Source organism: Myodes glareolus, chromosome 10 (genome assembly GCF_982192425.1).
Source record: "Myodes glareolus chromosome 10, mMyoGla1.1, whole genome shotgun sequence".
Taxonomy (NCBI): domain Eukaryota; kingdom Metazoa; phylum Chordata; class Mammalia; order Rodentia; family Cricetidae; genus Myodes; species Myodes glareolus.
The window spans coordinates 53419553-53444659 of record NC_142035.1 but is presented as its reverse complement, the minus strand read 5'-3'; the positions used below and the strand labels follow the sequence as shown (position 1 = coordinate 53444659).

At 44.4% G+C, this 25107-nt stretch overlaps 1 protein-coding gene across 2 annotated transcripts in view; it reads right to left on the bottom strand.

The window, feature by feature from the left end:
- The window catches only part of Fbn1 (fibrillin 1), a 205558-nt gene that overhangs the window by 15123 nt on the left and 165328 nt on the right, over nucleotides 1-25107 (bottom strand). For both annotated transcript variants that reach the window (XM_048459620.3, XM_085696419.2), the window contains 14 exons: nucleotides 24479-24601; nucleotides 21124-21249; nucleotides 18834-18950; nucleotides 17544-17672; nucleotides 16582-16701; nucleotides 13270-13395; nucleotides 10254-10403; nucleotides 9843-9908; nucleotides 9499-9615; nucleotides 7657-7776; nucleotides 6098-6220; nucleotides 4326-4457; nucleotides 2001-2126; nucleotides 1235-1441 (listed from right to left, as the gene is read on the bottom strand). In XM_048459620.3, coding sequence (XP_048315577.2) covers nucleotides 1235-1441; nucleotides 2001-2126; nucleotides 4326-4457; nucleotides 6098-6220; nucleotides 7657-7776; nucleotides 9499-9615; nucleotides 9843-9908; nucleotides 10254-10403; nucleotides 13270-13395; nucleotides 16582-16701; nucleotides 17544-17672; nucleotides 18834-18950; nucleotides 21124-21249; nucleotides 24479-24601 — 1782 coding nt within the window. The remainder of the gene's footprint in view (nucleotides 1-1234; nucleotides 1442-2000; nucleotides 2127-4325; nucleotides 4458-6097; nucleotides 6221-7656; nucleotides 7777-9498; nucleotides 9616-9842; nucleotides 9909-10253; nucleotides 10404-13269; nucleotides 13396-16581; nucleotides 16702-17543; nucleotides 17673-18833; nucleotides 18951-21123; nucleotides 21250-24478; nucleotides 24602-25107) is intronic.

Sequence of the window (25107 nt, the reverse complement as noted above, 5' to 3'; positions counted from 1 at the left end):
TCTAATGTTGCATGTTCAAAATAAGAAGGAAAGTTCTCTAGCATTCTCTGTCCTGTTTGAAGTTAATCCTGAAAATATGGAATCAACTTCCCTCTTCTGAACAGGAATTAACCAGGGCTTTGGGGCAGACGACAGGGCTGGGTTTTTGCAGTTTGTAGAAAGAGACACCCTTATTCATTTCTCCTTCACAGACAGAAAGGCTTGGTCAGTGTGCATGACGGCATCAAAGCCACTTCCCGCCACCTCTTGACCCAGCTAGCACAGGGCACCAACACAAGCAACTTGCATGAGTTACCTAACAGCCTTCATTGACTAAGAGTCATCTGGTGTCAGCAGATGGGTGTGCCTGATTCTGCTCACCCCAGGGACAAGTGAATGCTTTGTCACTGGTTTCGGAAAATGAGTCTTCCACCATCTTTCAGCATCCTCCATGAGGCAGCAATTGCTTTCAGTAACTCCATCTCCTCTGGCTCTTCCTTTACACACCCAGCTCCTTTATTCTGCCATTAGCTCCATCTTCCCAATGCAAAGGCAAATGTTTTCTAACTCTCCTTTATTGTTTTGCTTCTAATCTCCCGTCCCAAGGAGCACAATGGAGCATCAACGGGACCCTCTTCTCAGTCCCTCGGTGAGCTAAAATCCAACTGTAATCACAGTTGATAAAAGCGGGAATCACACGAGGCTTGCAGAGCTTCAGAGCTGCCTCAGGCACCTCGCTGGCCTCCACTCACATCTAGCTTTCTGGCTGAAAGATGCTTGTGCACTTCGGACCTAAGGGTGCTGACTCCCAGCACACCAGTGGACTCTGTACTTTCTGATACAATACATCTTGGCTAATTTTGAGTTCAAATGAATACTGGTGGAGTAAAACTAAATGACCATTTGTTTCACGTTATTTTTAAATTTTTAAAATGATTATTTTATCTCATCTATAAACTATCTTATAGCAGTTTTCTGCTATAACCATTGGACCCTTGCAATGTGGAGGCAAGGATCCAAGCACACCAAACTTAGTCAGCTAGACCAAGGACACTTGGCAAATGGCCCTGGATGTTCCTAGCGCTATATGGAAGGATTTCTGTTGACCTCTGTCACACAGACGAGACAAACCTGTTGTCAATTCCACATTTCCATCGTTTTCCACAGTGAAACAACACACCGATTCCTTGCAATAATTCTGCACCAGGAAAGAAGAGCTTGCAGCGTTTGACAACAACAGAACAAAATGAAGTACCTGCTCCATTGGTCATGAATCCGCGGCCATGGGGACACAGTTTCTTGTAAGCCACAGTGCCCTCGAAAGGGCAGATCTCACACTGGGGTCCCCAGCCTCTCCCTCCGTCGCAGCAGCACTCGGACTTGGTGACCGGGTTCCTGTTGCTCGAGCCAATCTGGCACATGTTTTGTAGGACCTCTGTGAAGCAGTACCCTTCCCGGTTGTCTGGAAGAGACATTACACGGTAAAGAGGAACTGAGAGACTTTCCTGAGCGCACGGGGTCTTAGGAATTTGGTCGGATATAAAAAGGATGTAACACTTTACCCTGGGTGAAGAGGAGCGAGAAGGAAAAGCTGGAGACAGCAGGGGAGAGAGAAAGGAGGCGTCTGAGGGGAGCAAGACAAGAAATCCGTGAGTTGGCAGAGAGGCATCGGCGAAGACAAGCTTGTAACTCTTTGTGGCCCCAGACACATGGAAGGACAGTCGTAACAGCCATGCTACAGAAGAGGGGGCAGAAAAACATCCGCAAGTGGGCCTTAGACGGCAGCAAGAAGACAACCCCAAGCTAGCAATTCCGTGTGCAGTCAGCAAAGGGAGAATTTCATTGCAGGGAGGTCCTGAGCCCAACAGACATCCAGTCACTAAGTCATCTCCCAAGGGTGAGTGGTTTCAGCCCTTTGGCAAATTTTGACATTTTTCTCTCATTTCAAACCAGAAATAATTTTTTTTTTGAGTGTCCCAACATGAAGGTTGATGGAGGAAAATGCAGCCGCAGGTACTCACCCAAGCACTCATCTTGTGTGGGGCTGGCTGTGAAGCCATCGTTACACTCACAGGTGTAGCTCCCCAGGGTGTTGAGACAACGCCCATTCTCACAGATCCCCGGCTTGGTCTGACACTCGTTCTCATCTGTGTAGACAGAACAGGCATCATCAGACATTTTACAGAAAGACTGAGTTTTCCTTGGTTCCTTCCTCCGCTCCTCTTCTCTCCTTCCTCTCTCTCAATTTCTTTGCAAACAGGTAACCTATTGGCCTGGCTAAAAACTGAAAGTTCAGGAAAGACCAGGAAGAAAATCCATCAAACTCTCCCTTTCCTCTGTATTCCTCAGTCTCCTGATAAACCTGCTTCCTCACCCCTGCCCCAGACTGCCAGTTTCTGATGTGTCCTTCCAGAGATGGATGATGCGCAAAAAAGTAGACAAACCCCACCCCACACACTGTTCTTGTAAGGCATCCGTGAGCATACTGTTGATACACCTTAATTCAAATGACAGCATTTTAGGTACACTTACATTTTTTACTTAAATCTTGCCCCATCTGTACATAAAAAAGATTCCTAAAAGGTGAGTTCCCACACTGGAGGGGGAGACTGAAGCTTGATTGTCATTTTAAAGAGATATAGTACTTCATCAGAATAAAGCTGGTAAGTTATGTTAACCCAGGAGCACTTGTCTGGACTGAGCTTCAGATTCAACACAGCTTGTTCGTAACACTTCAGCAATATTATTGAGAAATAGTAAGCCATAATTTAATAGTCCCAATTTAAAAAACATTAAAATGGCTGCAGTATCTTTGGATTATCCGGTGATTGTTTAGATCTGAAGATCATGAACTAATTTACCTAGCGTCTTTCTTACTTGAGAACAGCCTAGAGTCCTGAGGACAGGGATCTCACTGAGAGAGAGGCAGAGAATGGGGACATGACACCCAGAGATGTGTGAGAGCTGCTTAAATACCCAGTGCTCAGCCAGTCCTGACGCTGATCAGCCAGTTCTGATGCTGATAAGCCAGTCTGATGCTGATCAGTCAATCCTGATGCTGCTCAGCCAGTCTGATGCTGATCAGTCAATCCTGGTGATACAGGCTGGTAAGACAGCTGCTTGGGAGGCTGGGGTGTGAGGATAGAAAATTTAAGCCATGCCTGGGCTCTAGGGGGACCCCAAGGCCAGGCTGGAAAGTTTGTAAAACTCTACCTTGGAATAAAAACCAAAATGGCCTGGGGATGTAGTTTAATCTGGAGCATTTTCCTAGCACATGGAAAGCCCTAGGTTCAGGCCCCAGAATGGAAACAAACAAACAAAAACCCACTGTTCATGCTGACCTCAGACGAAAGGAATCAGAAGATGTAAAGGGGAGCCCCCGTTCCTCTGAAAGCTCTTGCTGCAACTAAGCCTGTGACCTATGGTCAGGGCAGGTCCAGTATGTGACCACTGGTCCCCACGCTTCGTTCCTCTGAGCTTTCAGAATCTGATCTTAAAATCACTGTTAGCTAAATATCTCAAAGACGACCAGGGCAATGTGAAACATTTTTTTTTCCACTGATGACATAAATATAAATCTTTTGATGTCATTTACTACTAAAAGTGCATGTGAGAACTTTCTATTTACTCCCAAACAGACAACATTTGTTGTCTTAAGCAAATAAACAACATTTGTTGTCTCAAGCAAATGTCAAGAAACCTTTTGGAAGAGGTTGACTGGTAAATATTTTAGGCTCCCTAAGCCCTGTGGTCTCTTCTGCAACTACTTGGTTGCCTTTGTGGCATAGAGGCAACCACAGTGACATGCACATGGATTGCTAAAAGCATGTTTTAATAAAACTTCATTCATAAACAAGAGTGTCAGGCTGAAGGGCTGAATTTGGTTAGAAGCTGCAGTTTGCCACTCCCCAGTCTAAGGGGAATTCCCAATACTGGATACACATTAGAACCAACCAGGAGCTTTAGAATACCAGTGCTTGGACCCACCTCAAGGTAATAGCAGACTTCTTGAAGTTAGAGCGACTGCCTTAGAGATAGTCCTGGTTCAGGGGGAATCTAGCACAGGGTGTCAGTGTGACAGTTGAGCCAACAATGGTGAGGGCAACCAGTGGAAAGAACTATCTCCTGATGGCCACATGCACAAAAGAGCAAGGGTCAAAAGTGGGGGACCCAACCCTGGCGTCAATACAGGCTAAGAGAATAGGGAAAGGCCAGCTCTAAGGAGTGGTCAGCAAGGCCTCTCCGCCAGGAGCCATGAGATGAGGGGAAGAACACATCACCAACCTGATACAGAGCTCAGGTCAGTTCAAGCTCATGTGGAACCATTTGTACAGAGATAATCTTACCTACGCAACCCTCTCCGTCAGGTCTCCGCTGGTACCCAGGGCCACAGATGCACATGTAGGTGCCTATGAGGTTCTTGCACTCCATTTGCTTCTCAGCACAGTCGTGTTTTCCTTCTGCACACTCATCCTCATCTGGAAAGAATGCATAATCATAACTTACACACACACTGTACTGAATGCATGTAAACACAAGACGGCCATCTCTGTTATTTTCAATACTGAGCTTATTTCCTTTGGCATCTGTTGGGCACTGATATATTAACATGGGAGGGTATAGTCTAACCACCTTTGAACTTGGTGTAAAAACTGCTTCCTGACCAACTGATGACCTCATCAGACGCATGACTCTATGCAGATCTTTCCTGGACTCCCTTGTTTTATGTTTCATACCTGCTTGTTGAAGTACTTAAATACTTATGACTGTAAGTGGAGTAAAAGGGCTTATGTTATTATAATACAATGTTATTTCATAACAATGATAAAAGTATTGAAATTGCAATATGATAACATAATGACCTTATGTATTATAAATATTGTGGATATAATAAAACAAACCTGTTATATAATAATTATTACAATGTCATATATTATTTTAATATGGCATTATTAACTAATACAATTAGTATAACATTGGGTAACTAAAGCTTTAGTTTTAATTTGAGGAAGGGACAAGTGTCCCCGACATCTTATTCTCCAACCTAAGCTCTCCCCCCTTCACTCCTTTTCTTTGGATTGGCTGTGTTCTCACTCTCTGCTGTTAATAATATGGCATTTCCCCTCTTTCTTTTTTCCCGCATGCTAAGTTGAGACATTTGGATTCTATTCTGCAAGGTAAGGAACTCTCAGGGCAGCTTCTACTTCATACAAAACTGGATTTTAGTCATTTTGAGAGACCAGGTGTCTGCTAATTAAAAGAGCGAATTTGGATTCATCCAGACTAGCCCTATGATTGATTCAGCCTGGTTCCATGCTCTGGGTATTGCCAGCATTCAGCTAGACTTTCGAATGGAAATGTGCTAAGGAACATAGATTTGTGACTGGCTTTTAATATGTGGTATCTCTTTCTTCCCTTGGGTTCTCAAATGCCTATTATTTTATATCCTCAGAGTGTTCTGCTCTTTTGTAAGATTTATTTTTATTAATGTGCATGTATGTATGTGTATATATATATATATACACACATACATACATACATACATACATACATACATGCAGGTACCCATGGATGCCAGAGGAGGGTGTCAGATCCTCTGGAGCTGAAATTACAGACAGCTGTGAGCTGCCTGATGCAAGTGTCAGGAAGTGAATTTGGTCCTCTGCAAGAGCAGCAAGCACACTTAATCACTGAACCATGTCTCCAGCCCCTCTCAGAACATTTGGTATCTACAACTCTCATCATATTTATGACTCTAGGATTATTTATTTATATTTTCATCTTTTATATCAACTTCAACATATCTCAACATCTCTGAGAATGTTGGGAAATATCTTTGTACAGAGAATGTGTATGACTTCATAGGATATCTGACATATCAGAGACATGGAATGCATAGCAAACTAACCCAAGTCTGCAGTGCTCCCACTGGGCCTGCTGTGCCTCTTGGTACAATATAAGGGTAAAGGAAGAAATGAAGCCCCTATATTCACTATAGATTAGAAGACGACGCTCATTCCCGAGCCCTGATCTACTGAGAGAAGCTTTAGACAGACATCTGCCCTCGGGCACAGAGACAGGGCGCTCTGGCTTGGATGAGCTCTGACAGGACTCTCACCTTTGCACATTCTCCTGTCTTCTCGCAGAACGTAGCCAACAGGGCACTTGCATTCGTAGGACCCATAGGTATTTACGCACCGGAAGGCACAGAGCAGAGGATTCTGGGCACACTCATTTATATCTGAAGAAAAAGAAAGTAAAATAATGGATCAATGACACCAAAAATGACAAAAAGAGAGAACTGTACTTTTATGAAAAGTTGAAAGTCTTCCTTATCATAAAATGAATAGATCCAGGTAATTATAAAAATGAGTTGGTTATTCCTGGCATAAATATGGTGGCCAATATCTTTATCTCTCAACTAAGCTTGTTGTACTGGTGCAATTATAAATTTGCATGAATGAGAAACAAGAGGTCCACCTTGCATACTTGGAAAGCTCAGGTTAACCAGTTGTCTCTCCCTTTGAACATGGACTATGGATCATCTTTGCTTATTTTGACGAAATCCATTATGGTCAGAAGAGAAGCTGAGTCCCCTAAATGCTTAGCTACTTCTCCTTCACTAGACAAAGGTTCCTATGAGACAACAGGGCTTTTTCTGTCCAGAGTATTCTGGTCATTTTTTTTACTTAGAGAAATGCAGTTTACACAGATGCCCAAGTTCTAGCCTTGATTAAAGAGTGGCTTTACCTTTACCGAGCAAAGCGACTCTTCTGGAGTTCATGGTTTAGAAATACCAGGATGGATTTTCCAAAAGTAAGAGGGCGAAGACAAACCACCTCAGTGATTATGTTACTTCCCAAGAACGATGATGTAGATGGAGACAGGAGCCAGGTCGTGGTTTATTCACAACCTCCAAAGGCTCCCAACACTCTGAAGGTACCAGGAGTCTGCATCTATGGTGAAGAGCTCCCTTCTCCCAGCATTTCCCCTCCGTTCTTCTCTTACACCAGTGAGTCTCATCTTGAAGAACACATGGGTCATCTGGACAGCTACTGGACCCTACTTTTAGAGTTTGTGATTCAGTGATCTAGAACGAGGCCAGAGAGCTTGCATTCCTCACAATTTCCCAGGGGAGCTAAGGCAAACTGTCTAGGGACTAACCACCCTTCGGCGCTCCCTAGCCTTTCCCTCCTTTCCACATTCTCTGCTAGGCAGCCCTGAGGACAAATAATTTTCAGATGCTTCTATGGGTTAGGCAGCCTCCCTCTGGGACTGCCTCCAGATGACCACAGGACGCCAGTGGTTATCTAGCTCCGTGTGCAGATGTTTTTACAAGGAGGACACAAATGAGGAGGGAAAAAACCCCTTGGAAATAATAGAAACAACAACAAAAGAATGGAAATAGAAAATAGACAGGAGTTGTATTGAAACGTAAGCAGTGAAGACACACTAGTGAGCACCTTGATATACAGTATAACTTCTGTCATAAGCCACCTATATTTTTTTTACACTTCCTGCAAAGATGAGGCCACACAGGGAAGAAATGGTGCAACAGCCCACTAGTCTCAGCTGTTCTGAATTAATTACGGAAGTTGTTTGATTCAGACCCGTAGTCAAGCAACTGTTCCCACAATAAGTAATGACAACCAGCTCTTCAGTATTTGGGGCACTTGCCTTCACATGTCATCATTGGACCAGGCTCAAATCCCTCCTCACAGGTACATTCGAATCCTCCAATCACATTCTTGCAGGTCCCATTTCCACAGGGATTGCCCACGGAACACTCATCGGTATCTGCAAGTGACCCGAGGTGGAGATAAAGTGAGAGGAGAGGCCGTGGGCTCAGACTCAGATACCACGTTTTGCTCTGTCCTAGTTCGTGGGTCTGCACTGTCTTGCTTAGTTCTCCTTCTTACACAGAGGGAATGTGTGGGCCCTATAATCACAGGTTTAGACCCAGAGTTTGCCCTTGCTCAACGGCAGAGACAGTGAGAGATTTGAATGCCTAGTCTTTCTGTTTTCCACGTGGTTTTCTGCAGCCTGTCCTTACGAAGAAGTGCATGTTTCACAGGCCCCAGGTGCTCTGATGACTAAAACAAGGTTCCTAGATGCAGCCAGGGGTTTCTGCTGGTTCAAAGGCAAAAATCTCCGATTGTCCCCACATTACATCACCGCCCAAGAAGGCTTACACACGATGGATTCTTGCCAGATATAAAATAGAAGACTAAACTTATGCAAAGTAAGAGACCTAAGGTTAGACAGAATTAATATACTGGATAAAAACCAACATTCACGTAGATTTTTGTTGAATTTTTAAAAACCGGATGGTTTACACTAGACAGACCCCCACCCCCAAAAAATAGTCTTGAAAAAAAAAAAAAAGAAAATATGTTTAGGGTATGACCTTTCTAAACAACTGTGGAGACGGAACACATTTTACCAAAAAAAAAAAAAAAAAAAAGAAAAAGAAAAGAAAAAAAAAAAAGAAAAACAAACAAACAAACAAAAAAAACCCTAAAAAATACAAATGCCTTCTAACCCAACCACTGATCTTATTCCTAACATGGGCCTTAGGGAGAATATTTTCCCTTGGGAAGAAAGAACCCTATTCTTAGAAAGAAAACTGCCATTTTAGCTATCTGAAGCCCAGGAAAATAGTGGGATCTTGTCAAGGGTTACTTCTGGCAAGGAGGCTCTTTTTGCACATACACAGTCGCAAACTAAAGATTTCAGAAAGGTAACATGGGTAAAACTGGTTTCTGTTTTGCTGCTAAACCACACTTTCCCACCATGAGTACTGTATCTCCTTTGATTTACTAAAAACATCGGCATCATCGCAGGTCACAGCTGCCAGTGTGATTTAAAACAAATCACTTAATTTGCATAACAGACTCAAGGGTGGGAGAGGGTGGACAATGCACCTCAGGCTGCATGCAGTCTTTAGACCCCCCACTCCTTATATAAAGACAATACCTTCTCATCTGTACAGACATTCAGTGCTGATACCACATTTAATCCATGCTACAGCAACATTGCTTTAGAGTTCTTGACCATAATACTTGAATCCAGTTGACTGTCAATGTAATTAAGAGTCAATGGTCCATACAGGAGCATTGTTCATTGGACACTTTAGTGAAAGGGCGAAAACAAGAAACTGAACGGGCCACGAGACCTTTCATACTGCCAAATATACAAAATGTATATAAAAATTGCTATTTCTACATACCAAAAGTATAAATTATGGCCACTAACAGTATATTTTTAAATTGTACTAAGACTTCTGTTTGCTGTTGTTCTTTCCAGTATTTCTTAGGACATGTCCAGTATCTGCCTTCCAAGTTAGATTACGAGGGTCATGCAAGGAAGGGTCATCTAGGGTAGGGACCAACGAGCAGTCTCACTGAGGAATTCCTCAGTGGAGGAACAAAACTAGACTCAACTTCGGTAGAGTAAAAGCCAAGGAGCTCAATTTTTGCGTCATACAATTCCAAAGGAAGAGGCTGAGTCACTACTCACCCACACATTCATTCCCTTCTAGAATATACCCAAACGGGCACTCGCAGCGATAGGAGCCGTCTGTGTTGATGCACTGACCGTGTTTACAGACATCGGGCTCTTTGCACTCATCCATATCTTAAGTGAAGGAAGAAAAAAAAACCAGTAAAAACCAAGGCATTCTTCTTAAACTATTGTCATTTCTGCGTGTTCAACTGGGTGAATATCTAACATCACAATATAGCTATCATCCAAGTAATATAACAACAAATAGAAGAGATAATTTCTCCCAGGTAGACGTGGAGAAATAAGACCTGGAGGAAGGATAAAGAAGAGGCAGGGAGGACTCAGCTTGGAGCACTCACCAACCGCTGAGTCATCGGGGCCCACGATGATCCCACTTCCAAAGGGGCAGATCTGGCGGAAAGCCTCTGTGGTGGAGAGATGCACTCATTAGTGGGCAGACCAGGGACAACAACAACAGGCTTCCCACGCCCCCATCCATTGTGTGGTTTGGCCACATGCTGCACACATTGAGAGATAGGAATAAGACACCCAGAAACAAGGACGATGTGCCTATTCTTTGTATGACTGATTCATAACACAATTAAAGAAGAAAGTAACTACCATGCTCCTTTGATAAAACACATCTAGATGGATGCTCTGATTACACTTATAATTTGATTAGCCTATTGGCTTCAAGGCTTGCACTGTTGCTCATGACATGGTCATATGTACATGGGATCGTGCATGAGAGACAAAGGTGTTAGACTTACCATCTGGCTCAGTGGGGCACAGCTCACAAGGGTCCCCCCAGCCTTCTCCCTTCAAAGCACAGCAGCACTCCTGTTTGGAATGGTTCCTGGATTTGGGTGACGAACACTTCCCACCTTCAAACTTGGCGTAACAGTAGCTCATCCGCAAATCTGCAACACACATCCACAGGACTCTTCAGCTGTTTCCCTGCTGAAGCTTGACTGTATGATAGCAGGTCAATGCCTCTCTCACTAACCACAGTTAGAACCCATAAGTGATTGGAATTACAGAAAGGCTGGGACTGCGAAAGCCACAGGGAACTGAGAGCAAGCTAGGCTGAACAAATTTATACTGCTTTACCCTCATCCCTCAGTTTACCCACTACTTCAAAGCAGCCTGATATGAATGCTACGACCATGTGGGTGTGGACTAGCCAACTCTGCCACCAGGGTGCTTCCCTGAAGTAGCTGCCCATGGAATTGTGAGGACAAAATTCAAGTGGGACTTCCGCAGACTTTACACCCATGCACACACACGGCCACACCAAAATTCAACTCCCAACCAGAGCCTGCTTAGTGGAACAGGAAGAAGAACATGGAAGGCAGAAGGCAGGACTATGGGCAGGTGCAGGCACAATAACCTTCCTTTCAAAGAACGAATGTGTTTCTTTCTATTCATTGTTGGTAACACCAAGAAAGAGGGGCACTTTTTCTTATGAAATGCTCCAATGTCACATGACATAATTTTGGAAGCCAACTTTTCCAGTTCTTATAGAGCAGATTGGGTAGCTGTGAGCGGTGAGCTCATCTAGGGGTCTGGAATGGGTTTTCTTCTCAAAGATGACTTCCAGAGCCTTGCATGACTTCTCCCTCATTCCACGGTGGCTAAGATCTGCAGATCTCGGGGCATGCTCCTGCACCCACGGGTACCATTCCGTTTTGCTTCAGTTCTGACCAGCCCTGACTTCTGCATCCTCTACCATGAGTTTTTCAGACCAGAAAGTCTCCTGTCACAGCAGTGCCTGCCACCAAATACTGACTTTGTGGAGAAATGCCAGGAGTCAACTAGTCCTCGTTTCTCAGGGGACACCCTTTCGTTTGCTTTAGTCTTCAAGTTCTTTGCCACATCCCTTGTTTTGTACAGTGTCGCTTTTACCACTCATTCCCACCACTAACCTTATCCTACACCCAGTTTTACCATTTCCACCATTCTCCTCTACACCAAAAGAAAGGAAGTGTCTTGAATTCAGACAGAGACTCAAATGCACGAAGTCCCAAGTCAGTCAAAATGACATATTCCTTTCCCTGAATCTCGCAAGTTAAGAATATTCCTTTATAATGTGGCACCCAGTGCTAGAGTCTACTCCCTGAGTAGAGTGGCATTTGGTCCTGCAAAACCCAAAACCCAGTGGTTCTGTGGAACTTCCTCACTTTATGACTAATAGTAGCCTAATTCAATGTGTCACCTTATAGGAAAAATCCCAGTTTCAAAATCCCAGGTTACAGCAGAACCTGCAGTGAGTAGAGATTTGCTCTCAGTCACGTTGATCTTCCGGGGGAGCTTATCCTTCAAGGCGGCCTACACACAGAAACGGCTCCGGGCTCACACGTACACTTCAGCCAGAGCTCACTGGGATGCCTGTGACTAGTCCATCTGCAAACAGCCTTCTCTGACCTCTGAAATTTCTTTGGAATTATGAGAGTCCCTGCTCGCATTCCTCAGTTCTGGCTGAGGATGTGGCTGGGTTCTCACAGCTGGACTGCTTCTTCCTGCAATGTCAGCTTGCCCCGTGACAGGCCAGCGCAAACTGAATTAATAGCCTTGGAGTTTCCCCTGGCTTGCCACATCGGCAGACTCGCACCTGGCCTCTCACTGCTTTCTTTCCAAATGCAGGCCAAGCCAAAGACACAAACGAGGGGGTAGGAGTCAGGCTCTATCTGGACTGGCCTGTAGAACACAGGCAGAATCCAGCTCTACCCCAGTCACTGTTCTGAAACACTTGCGGTCTTCTGATAATTCCCTACAAGACCAAAGACTTTGAGACTTTGCAACTTTTCCCCACATACTTCTGCAATGACCAACTGAAAAAGTAAAACAAAACCAGACAAAAGAAAAATAATAAGCATTCACAGGAGATGCAGAGACAATAAGGCTTTGTCATGCACACGGTAGGCATGCTCGGGTGGGTACAGCTGTGGCCTGGGTGAACACACCGCATTTCTACACTGCTAAATGGCTTCTGGGCCTAAAACTTGGCAAACCTAGGATCCCAAAGTCATATTTTAGAACCTTAAATTATATTCCAAACCTATTATTTGATATGAAGCAACCCCCCACACAAAACAAACAAACAAATAAAAGCACAAAGGAACATATAGTCATTGACAGAAATTCTAAATGTAAATATTTATGGGCCTTCCCCACCCTGTAACCATTAAACTAGCTTGTATAGCCAAGTAACAATTGCATTGTTTCGGAATGTCTAAACAAGTTTCTGGGCTTTAACCAAACATTGTTTTGTGTTTACTTTCAGAGTCTTTTAAAGTTTTTAAAGTTAATCTGGCAAGCCCTGGAATATTTTCGCTATTGACAAGCATTATTCTGTTTCCTCAGAGAGTCTGTGAACATGGGCATCTTTCTCTGGGGACAGATCGGTTTGCATTTTTTCTGTCTAAGGGTCTCGGTCTGCACCCACAGTCACGTAGACTGCACTTTCCTACAGCTGATCTCCTCCAGGTTCTGAGATGTCAGTGGCTCTTGAGAATGCCCCACCAAGAAGCCCATCAGCATCTGTGCTTGGAGGAGGGAGAGGGGCGTAAGCGCCAAGGAAGTTGTATAAGCAACTGAAACTTGATGGATGAGTTTTTAACCTCCAAAGTCAAAATGAACCTTCAGGCATATGGTAATCATTAGACCTGTGGGTGAATGAAACATCTTCCCGCTCAAGGAGAGTCAGAGCTTTGCCATGTTTAAAACATGAGACCACAACAAATAAACACAGAACAATGAAAGCCCAAAGCAGTCAGAGGCATTTACCTTGGCACCTTCTTCCAGTCGAGGACAGGGCGAACCCTTCTGGACACAGACACTTGAAGCTGCCCTCGGTGTTGCTGCAGGTCCCCAAGGCACAGATTTCTGGTTCTTCGACACACTCATCAATATCTAAAGGGTTACACGTGTCAGAGTCAGAGCGTCAGGGAGACCCCGTCATTCACCAAATTGAAAATGTACGAGTCCAGTGTTAAGTGGTTTCACAGCTCCCACCAGGGAAGTGATTGCCTGCGAAATTATTTTAAGGTGAATTTTTTTAAACTTTATTTAACTTTATTTCGTGTGCATTGGTATAATGGTGTCAGATTCTCTTGAACTGGAGCTACAGACAGCTGCGAGTTGCCATGTGGGTGCTGGGAATTGAACCCGGGTCCTCTGGTGGAGTAGTCAGTGCTCGTAACCACTGACCCATCTCACCAGTCCCTTACGGTGAATTTTTAAAAGTTACTTTGGACAGATCTTAATGTAAAATGGAATCTGTAAGAACCTTCTAAGAGTTGTAATGACAACCCCCTTACTCATGGAGGTGCACAACCAATCAGAGGAGAGGCACTAACTCCACCCCACACTGATCTGGGAGCGAGGTCAGAATTCCAGCATCCTGCCTCATCACTGCATAGCACAAGTCCAAGGCTGATCTCATTGAAAGCCCGTTTCCCTCCACTCACTCAGGAAGTCTTCCTCAGCACCCTGGGCTGCAGTTTTCTCAGCATTCCATGCTGTAGCCTTAAAAGCATTGACAGCCAAATAAAGAAGCCCAATCCCATCCCAGATGATGACTGATCTGCTGGATAGTTTTGCTGAAGATACGAATATCCCTTTCATGTATAGACCAGGGGCATTCTTTCTACAGAGCTACCAGGATCTGATTACATGTGAATTAAGGGCTCCTTTCTTCAACACTTAATGCATCGTATCACCTGTAAGGGGTAACCCATTGAGAACCCAGAGTGGCTTGGGTAACCACTGTGTTGTAAGAGTTTTCCTAACAAACTCCTAGCCTGTAAATTATCTCAGTTTAGTGAATAAGCCACACGGCCATACTACTTTTGTAGAAAGCAGAGTCACTCTCCTGAAACAGACTCACCCAGTCCCTGTGACTTCCAGCTGAGTCTATAGTAAAGGAAGGGGCTAGTCTCAAACCTTGGCTGTACCGCCTGAGTTAAAACTTTACAAAATATATTAAGTATCTCTTGGGTCATGGAACTCTGTGCTTCACATCTGTGCAGTTCTGCCTATACCATGATGTATTTACATGACTTTGTTCTTAAAAGGTCTGCCTAAGGGAAAGTCAAGAAACTAACACCATTGTCTTGCCTTAATATTGTAACTATCATGTGCTAGAGATCCTAGAGACAAGCAATCGAAGTGATTATCTTCTTAACAATGCAAAACCAGCCTCCCCATCACTCTGTGCTGTAGTGCATATTTTAATTATTGTTTTTTGGCTTATTAATGAGGTTGAACTTTTCTTCATTGTATTGTTTCACTCTTAAACCCCTTCCACTACTACAACTACCCTTTCCTTTAAAAAAGGGACCTTTTGTAAAAATGCTCAAATATTTATGTTTATTGTTATTATGACTCTTGTCATTATATATTTGAATGTTTCTATGCATATGGTGTGCATGCATGCGTGTGTGTGTGTTTGACAAGGTGTGGGTCCACATGGACATGTGTATACATGTGTGTGTGAGGGCAGAGGTTGACGTTGGGTGATTTCCTAGATCATTCTCCATCTTATTTATTGAGCCAGGCTCTCGGAGCTGAACTTAAAGCATACTGATGTGTCCAGCTGGCCAGCTTGACTCAGGGATCCCTGTCTCTATCTCCCAACTGCTGGGATTTCAGGACGGCCACCACCCTCACCTGGCATTGATGTGGGTACTAGATCCAAACTCAGGTTCACACACTTGTACCAACTGAGACATTTCCCAACCCTGTTTCTTTATCTTATATTAAAAATTAGCCTGGAGGTACCAGGTTCCTAATAATAGGTACAGATATTGTAGAATGGGCACAATTATTGATCATCTGGGGAGTTCTTTCTATTTCTCTGTACTTCTAGCCTAGCTATTTGGGGGAACTTACATAGCAATCAAGAAGCAAATTATATCTGTCATGAAGAAAGGCAAAACAAGTGCCCGAGAGATGGCTCAGAGGCAAATGCCCTCGCCACCATGACTCGAGTGTGGGCCTTAATCCCCACGTGATGGAAGGAGAGCACTAACTCCCAGGTGTTGCACTCCAATACCCATATCACACACATATGTAAGCATCTGCACACAATCATGCATGCACACACAGAGATACAGATAAGATATTTTTTTCTTAAAAACAAAAGTGGCCAGAGAGATGAGTCAGCAGGAGAGGACACTGTCGCTCTTCCAGGGGGAACCCTGGCGTGACTTCTGGCACCCACACGGCGCTTCACAGCCATCTCCAGTTCCAAGAGGTCTGCTGCGCTCTTCTGCCTTCTGTTGGCACCAGGCATGCTCGTGGTGCACAGACACGCATGCCGGCAAAACACCCATACACAGGAAATAAATATTTTTCAAAAAAATAACATAAGAAAAAAAATTCAATGGCTCTGTGAGACTTCACTCTGATAAGATGTTTCTGCTTAAAATATCACCACTGGAGTGTGGTATAAATTGGATTTATAACAACATTTCTCATTGGCAGCATTAAAATTAGAGAAAACTAACACCCACCAAGATGACGGGAGAACTGTTTTAAAGGCAGGGGTGTGAACTATGTGACTTCTTGAGAACCCCCCAACCGACTTACTCATGAAGTTCTTATGATGAGAATCCTTCACTTAATGAACAGGAGTCTGTGCTGAGACTAAAGGGATGGAATGACGTATAAAACTCGTGGAGAACTTATTCTCCAATATAAAACATCTCTACCCACCTACAGCTGGAGACTTCACAGACTGCACAACCACTTTCAGCCAGCTTTGCAGGTGGGCACTTACAGAGCTGATGGGGATGTGGGAGCTGTGCTTAGCTGCCAACGGCGGCCACTTAAAATCATCTCTTTCAGGAACGCCACCAATGGGAAAAGGCTAGGGCCTCCAAAGCAGCCTGTGCTAATACCCCCCCAGTGGTCAGGACAAGAACTGGCTGCTCCTGTCCTGACAGAAGATGAGGTCACAAGTCACAGCCCCTGACTTAGATTTAAAAACCAAATATAAAGGTATCGCAAATTGCAAATGGCATCACAAAAGCGCGTGATTTTGGTGACTCCAGTGCAACACCTCAGTCCTTCGCACCGCCCGTCAGCACCCCTTACCTTCACATTTGTCTTGCTGTAGGCTGTACCCAGGTGGGCAAATACATCTGTAGGAGCCATCCAAGTTCTGGCAGGTTCCAGGTGCACATTTCCCAGGATCCAGAACACATTCATTGATATCTGCAGAGAAAAGAAAGCTCCCGCTGGCATGATTTCCATTAAGCAGGGCAAACTCAGCCGAAGGAAGCAGAATTAAACCAGAGAAGCACACAGGGCTCATTTAAAAGCCACAAAAGTCTCCCAGAGAGAAAGCAATTACTTTAAAAGCTTCCCAAAGTGTGCAATCCAGCCACATTTTATTCTACCTGCCACAAATTAAGTATTTCAAGAACAGAGCAGCGTGTTAAAGGGGTTTTAACGATTCTTGAAAGATTCTGTGACCTTACCTCTGGAGAGGTATTTTGAACAAACTATCATGAATCACAGCTATTGTGTCTAACATTTAACAGCTAAGATGTTTTCTATGATTATAATCTAATTTTAAAATAAGAAGAAAAATTATATGTATTTTTTTAAAAAAAATTAAAAATAAAGTCTTTACAGGCAAGATTAGTGTAATCCTACAGTGATTTTTTTTCCCCACTAGCGCCCCATAGCCGGATTAGAACAGGGACTGCCTAGTTCTGTGCTGGGCCTCTGGGGACATTTTCTCAGGAACTGGTCTCCTTGATTTCTTTTTAAATGTGAGGACTTCATAATTACAATGCATCTGCATACTTTTCACCTTCCTGGTTCCCCCCCCCGACACTCCTCCTCACCCAACACCCCTCGAATTCATGATTCTGTATTTATCTTTCTGCGCGCACACACACACACACACACACACACACACACACACACACACACACACACACGCACACCTTAGCCAGTTAGTTCCCCTTATTAGCACACGTTACAGCAGACCCCTCAGGACTGGCCTGGCCCTCTCACCCCCTCGGGGCCTTCCTGAGCCCCGCACTCACCCACACAGGTCCTGCCGTCCGGAGCCACCTCATAGCCCTCATTGCACCTGCACTGGAAGGACCCCACCGTGTTGACACACTGGCCATTTCTACAAAGGTTCCCGTTTCCAGTTGCGCATTCATCAACATCTGAAAAAAAAATCGTTGTTAAGTTCCAGAGAAAATGTCCAAATCGCAGCCATCATTCTGAACTTTGGTGGCCTTTGTGGACTCGGCCAAACATAAGAAGTTAAAATGAAGGTCTGGGTTTAGCCCCAGACTCAGCTGAAGGAACCCATCCAACTATAATGAACAGATTGCATTATCATATTAAAGCCGGCAATTTGCATGCTAACTTTGTAGCAGTTTTGCTTAGACTTTGTATATTTTTGCCTTTTTGCATTTTTTTATTTAAAAATTTAATTAGTAGCCACAGAGTTAGGTTTCATCATGGAATTTCCAAACAAAATTTGTTTTCATAGATTTTTCTGCTCCACCCCGACTACCCCTAGGCTCCTTTGAACCCCAAACCTCCTGTTGTTTTCATTTCTAATGTGTACCTCCGCCTTCCCCATGCTTCCTCAGCACCTCCTTTCCCCCCATTTCTGGTCTCTTTATTCTAGATTTTATTTTTAAAAGGTAAAACTGATTTACTAGATACATAATTCAGAAGAAGTCATACTTTAGTATTGCATTTCGAAGTATTGAAAATCAGCTTCTAACTCTATACAGTATTTGATTCACTACTGTTCTTAGCCCCCCTCCTTAAAATATTTAGTTTAAAACCATGGGTTTCCTTGAGATGGTTTCATCCATATTTCCCATGCACCTTGCTCATACTCTCATTCCTAGAGTCCTACCCTGTCCTTCCTGTCCTCCCACTGACCCCTTCCTGATCCCAAACATTCCCTCTTCTGCTTCATGTCATCTGTATACATGTTTTATATAGTACATACGTAAAGTTAAATCTAGATTCTGCATCTAAGAGAAAATGCCTATCGTGTCTCAGAAAGGGAATTTTATACACTGCAGAGAAGCTGCAGACCCGCTTCTGAATAGTGTAGCCTAAAGCATTTATCTTGAAATTTATTTAACTTAAATCAAAGTAGCTATAAAATTATAGCTGCTGATTGATACACAGTTTAATCAAGGCAATAGTTACTAAATATGATTTTAATTAGCACATTATATTTGATAGCCATGTGACCAACTGTCAGGTAGAAGAAGTTTGGGTACATTATAAGAGCAGCCTGCACCCTGGCCGTGACACAGGCAGCTGTATAACTTGGTGACACTCGCCAGCATACTCACCTATGCAGTCGTTGTTGTGAGAAAGAATGAAGCCATGATTGCAGCGGCAGTTGAAGGAGCCGATTGTATTTCTGCAAGTCCCATTCCCACAGGCGTCTCTCTCGCACTCGTTTATGTCTAGGAAGAAGAAAGGCCAGAGAGGACGCTATGACTGGAGAGAGAAATTATGTTGTCACCGAAGCTGAAGAGCAGTTGGGGTTGCACAGCAGCTCCCCCTCCCCACCACCAGAGGCTGGAGCAGTTGGGGCTGCACAGCAGCTCCCCCTGGAGGCTGGAGCAGTTGAGGCTGCACAACAGCTCCCCCTAGAGGCTGGGGCAGTTGAGGCTGCACAGCAGCTCCCCCTAGAGGCTGGAGCAGTTGAGGCTGCACAGCAGCTCCCCCTGGAGGCTGGAGCAGTTGAGGCTGCACAGCAGCTCCCCCTAGAGGCTGGAGCAGTTGAGGCTGCACAGCAGCTCCCCCTAGAGGCTGGAGCAGTTGAGGCTGCACAGCAGCTCCCCCTAGAGGCTGGAGCAGTTGGGTCTGCACAGCAGCTCCCCTCGGAGGCTGGAGCAGTTGGGGCTGCACAGCAGCTCCCCCTAGAGGCTGGAATGTTCTGGCTGATGGCATCAGTGCCCTGGAGAAGCTGAGGTGAGAGACCTTGGAAGTCCAGTGTTTCCTCATGGCACATGGGAGGAGGCAAGATGAGGACATGAGAACTGGACAGGAATTTTATTCTATTTGCTTCTCAAATTCTCTACCCTTGCCACTTTGCTCAAATATTTCCACTTGAAAATGGAAAAACTTCTGCACGCATCTGGACCTTCACTCGCTGCCACCTTTGGCATGCTTCGGCTTTCAGGACTCGTACTCCAAGTTACCCCAAAGTGACTCACCAGGCTTCGCTCTGCAATCAGCAACAGAACCCCACTCTCCAGCTACCCTGCCACTTTGGACATGTCTCCTTTCTCCCATTGGTGATAACTTAGCAATCCCTCTGAACTCAGCTAAGGGAGGAGATGGTACTCAGTCTGACTCAGTTAGAAGCTCTGGCATCGTCTGTCTTTTTTATTGGTCTATGACTTTTTCTCTGGTGCATTGTGAAACTTATCCTGGCAACTGGAATAATTCTGCATTTCACCATAGCAGCTCACATCTTTCCTACATACTATGCTGAGGGGGGAGGTAGAAGAAAGGAATTATTTGTGATTCTGATGGAAAAGTTATTGCTAGCTCCCCAGTGCCTTGAATATGGACTATGCATCACATCCAAATAAGTGAGTCACTGCGCCAGTCAGTGGGAATTGGGAAGGCACTGCAAATCTGTTGTGTTCACCCATAGCCAAGCTTGTTAAGTTCTTTGTTAAGATACATTCTTTGTTGGCAGGTTTCAGAAAGTTCAAGTGGGGAGAGAGAGAGAGAAAGAGAGAGAGAGAGAGAGAGAGAGAGAGAGAAAGGAAGGAGGAGGAGGAGTGGTAGAAGAGAGAGAGAGAGAGAGGAGACAGAGAAACAGAGGCCGATTATGAGAAGATGAAACATCATTCATGGATGGACCTAGTTATAGCCAAAGGCAAGTCGTTTAACCAGGGCTCTGTAGGCCATTCTTCCGGTATAAGTTTGATTCATGGGCTTAAAGACCCTCAAAGGCCTTGACTCAGAAGAAGAGGGTAGGAAAGTGAGGCTATGTTGGCTATATGTTTGTAGAGCCCTCTGACAGTACCGAAAGGGAGGACTTGAAACCTTTGCCTCTTCCTCTTTTTCCCATAGGAAAACGATCCTTCGCTCCCCTTCCCCCCATAACAATTTTCCATTTGCCTTTGAAGATTTGGTATGAGGTGGAGACCCTTCTCACAAAAAAAGTCCCTACATTCAAAGCTAGAGTCTGGTCTGATAAGTGAGCTCCCATAAATACCACCCAAAGGCACACACTATTACCATTAGTACAAATTAAGTTGTCTTTTAAATATATTTCTCAATTTATCTGTTAGTTAAGCATTTTCTTCCCCCGTGGCTGGGAATGTGACTCAGAGGTGGAGGTCTCCCCTAGGACGCACGAGGCCATAAGCTAGATCCCAAACGGCGAGGAAAGGGTTTCTACACGCTGGCATTTTAATGGGCAGCAAGGAAGAAGGTGACTGTGTTCAGACTGCCGAAGACTAAGTGGTCTGTCACTGTGTACCCACCCCCATTTTTATTTTGTAAACAGTGAACTAATTAGCAAACAACTTAGTATTAACTCCTGCACTCACGTAGATGCAAATGGGTTCTTCACTAAGATCCAAAGGAAAACATGGGCGGTGGACGCATGCTTACCCAAGCACATGGTTTGATCTGCATTTGTCTTGAAGCCCGTGTGACAAAGGCAATAGAAGCTTCCCACTGTGTCGATGCACTGCCCGTGGCTGCATATGTTGGGGATTTCTTGACACTCGTTGCGATCTGGAAATCAAAGGCACCGAGGGTACACGTTATGTCCATGTTTTCTTACACGGAGACTTAGGGCATTAAATGACCAAACAGCTTTCTTCCGGGCCTTGCTCTCAGAGGTAATCCTAACTCAAAACGGACATATGAAACACTGGCATCCTGTCTATTTTTGCATTGACGTGGGTTAGATTTCACTTTAGTACCAAGTGAACCAATGAAACAGCGCCTGCCACCAAAAGTATTTTGAAAGAGGAAAAAAAAAAAACTTAGGATGGGGTGAAGTGTTTTATAAGGTGCCTAAATGGCATCTCAGACTGTGGAATGAATAGCCCTAGGTGTTGATGCTAAAGTAAGATCACGGACACTTTGGGGCTTCCTTTGAAAATGTCCAGCAATGTCAAACACAGGACGGTGTTTCTGAAACGGGACAATGGCGTAATTGAATAGATGCTCAGAGCCTTCTCGCTTTGTCTCACGCCTACAGCTTTCCTTCCACCACATCCTGTTTTGAGCTGCAGATCCAGGCTGCTTCTCTCCCGGATCTACAGAGCCACCATTCACAGCCACAACAGAGTGACAAGGTCTGACTCTGGCAGAGATCTTTCTAGTAACTGACTCCAAGCAGATTCTATCAAGATGCTGCTTGAGTCTCGCACGCGGGAGGAACTGGGATCACACAGCTCAGAAACTACGGCTAGTCCGCAGAGAAAACAGTTAACAAATCTCACGATTCTCATTTGAGGAAATATTTCAAACGAAGAATGGATGGGCAAAGAAAGGGTACTTTCACTTTCATGGTGGGAAAAGGAAGCCGCCCTTGAGGAAAGTCGGTCACCATCAGGTGTTGCTGGATCTAGGAGTATGTAAGGACCAGATATGTGTCCTTAGATCTCTCCTTTATCCCATTTTATGACTTTTTTTTTTAAAAAAAAACAAACATGGAGTACTTGGAGGTACTGATGACAAAGCAAAATTTACCACTTTAGAGAGTCCAACAGCGGAAAGCTCATTTCTCTGGCCCAGAAAACTAGGACTCTGTAAGAACTAGATTTCTAATTCCCAGGAGATTATGTCTGAGGTTTGAGAGGTTTGGCCAAACTTTGGAGTAGGGCAGGATCCCAAGCAGGAAGAGCAGAGATCAGAAGGAAGAGGCTGGGGATGTAGCTAGGAGAGGCATTTCCACAGGGGTAGGGTTGGCTACTGAGGTCAGAACGGTCACCTGAGCTCAGCTCCCCCTCAGATCACACCTAGAATAAGTGTGATTTGGAATTTTAGACACTGTGTGTATGAATTCAAATTCAAATCTCACAGGATGATATTCCCATTTTAAATAGAGGCAGAAAGAATGCTTTGCAGTATGCCTGAAAACTACCAAGATAGGACAGTGCTTAAAAAATATTTTAGAATAGGGCTGGAGAGATGGATCAGAGGTTAAGAGCACTGATTGCTCTTCTTGAGGTCCTGAGTTCAATTCCCAGCAACCACATGGTGGCTCACAACCATCTACAATGAGATCTGGTGCCCTCTCTGGCATGGGTGTGTCCAGGCAGTAGGAACATTGTATACACAATAAATAAATCTTTAAAAAAATATTTTAAAATAGGATGGTGGCCTGGCCTGGCAGCCGACAACTGCAATCTCAGCATGCAGGGGCTGAGACAGGAGGAACTGTGAGGACAGCCTGAGCGAAGGGGTAAGATCCTGTCTCAAAAATAAACAACAAAAGTGAGATGGGACTGAAGATGCGTCTAGAGTAAAATCTTCAGCCCTTCAAGCTGAACAATTACAAAACACAAGAGCTTCCATAGCTGAGGGCAGTTGAATTGTGGGTTATATAAACTGCTCACCCAGGTTTACCCTGACGGTACCAGATGCGGTTTATGTCAACATTCTATACGAAAAGATAAAGGGCCGGAGTGGGCTGTAACTAGTTGACTTTTGCCGATCTATAAATAGCCCAACTTAAGGGCCAGAGTAAATAGTCTAAAATGGCACACTCAGTATGACCAGCCACTCTTTATTTTAACTGGACTTATTTCGCCCAGCTCCAAAAAAATAGAAATTAAAAGTAAAATGCAAGGAAGTAGGGCCAGTGCCAAAGGTCACTGGGTTATTGTGCTTGATATCAGCGAGAGCCGCATTTTTCCTGTTCTGTATCTTTACTCTATGGATAATCTCAGTTCTGTTGGTGGACTACTCAATGCTTGCACATGCTCCTTTAAACCCAACAAAGCAAATCTTGGTTCACAAAGTGACATTCTTTTTTCTGTTCTTACACCCTCTTCCCACCCAGGTCTCACTGAACAATGGGAAATTCCCTTCGGAGAGCAGCACACTTCCTACCCCCTAATCACCGCTGGCCAGGAGAGCCAAGGAAAACCTGGCCACGGTCCTCCCGAGTCGTTTCATTCACAAAAGCACAAAACCCAGGAAACTCACTTGGAAGGGAGCCCCAAGCAGGGTGACATAGTCTTCCTGACCTTGAATGCAATGATTGTAACCATAGGCTTACATGAAGACTGGTCTGAGGTCTTAATTTGCTTCTGAGCTGAGACACCAGGGTCTTCATTTTTGTACCCTTAGCTATGGATGCCATCAAATGGTGATGTGGAAGCTGCTTACTTACACCACACCCCCGACAAAGGTGGACAGCCCACATTCCTAACCTCCACTTACTGTGGGTCCTGTGGAGGTGATGAGACTCTCAGTGTTTGCTGCCTTCAGGGAGCGATCTGTGTCAGCAAGATGTTTGGGAAGACAAGGGTGTGGTGGCAGTGCTGTGTGTGCATGTGTGCGTGCGTGAGAGAGAGAGAGAGAGAGATGAGTCTGTTTATGCAGAAAGGTCTGCTCCTCAGAAGGCAGTTCAGCCTTCCTACATACATAAAGGAGGTAGTGAAAACTTGTCTAAGGGAGATTATGTAGAAGCAAATAATAGTAATAACAATAGTAATAATTTGGTCATGAATACTGATTTTATGTGTGTGGGGAGGTGGGTATTTCTATATAGGCAATCATTTCTGTAAATGGCCTCTGTTTTGCTTTGCAAACATTTCCTCTATAACGTAGGCAAAAAGTTAAGTGTTTTAAATATTCGAACAATTTTCCTGTTTTTTTTTCCTCTTTACTTACTTTGAATTTATCAACCTAAATCTTTACTTCTATTCCTTAGTTTGACAATCGCTGAAGAAATGCAGGCATCAGAACTGCCATGGCGACAGTCTGGGGGGGGGGTGTTACTTACCGTTGCATTGCCCCGTGGAGGTGAGGCGGTAGCCCGGCTTGCAGTCACAGCGGTAGCTGCCTGCAGTGTTGACGCATTCAGCGTTGCGCTGGCACACAGGGCCGTTCTGACACTCATCGATATCTGCAAGCAGCAGAGAACTTAACTCAGGGAGGGCAGAGTCCGATGTTGTCAGTGCTGTAGATCTTATTTTGGCTCTATCTTTTGAAATCATAGTAAGAGGTATTTAAAGCAAATCCATTCGTAATGGCAAAAACTTGAATGCTACCAAGATACCCTTTGAATGCATCATACACACACTGTGATATAGTAAGATTTTAAAATATCAGTCAACATTCTACTGAGCTGGTTAGCTGCAAGAAGACATGGGAGACACTGATGTGGGAATTAATAAGTAAAAGAAACCACATGAAAAGGTCAAATACTGTTCTGATTCCAGCTATCTAAATTTCTGGAAAAGGCAAAACTAGGGGACTAGAAAAGAGCTTAGGGGTTTCCAGGGCTTAGATTGGGGCAGAGGGGCAGGCAGCTTGGCAAAACCCAGAGACGCTTTAGGGCAGAGAAACTATGGTACAATCACAGTGGATCAGCATCACTACAAAGTCTTAGTGGATATACACGTCACTATA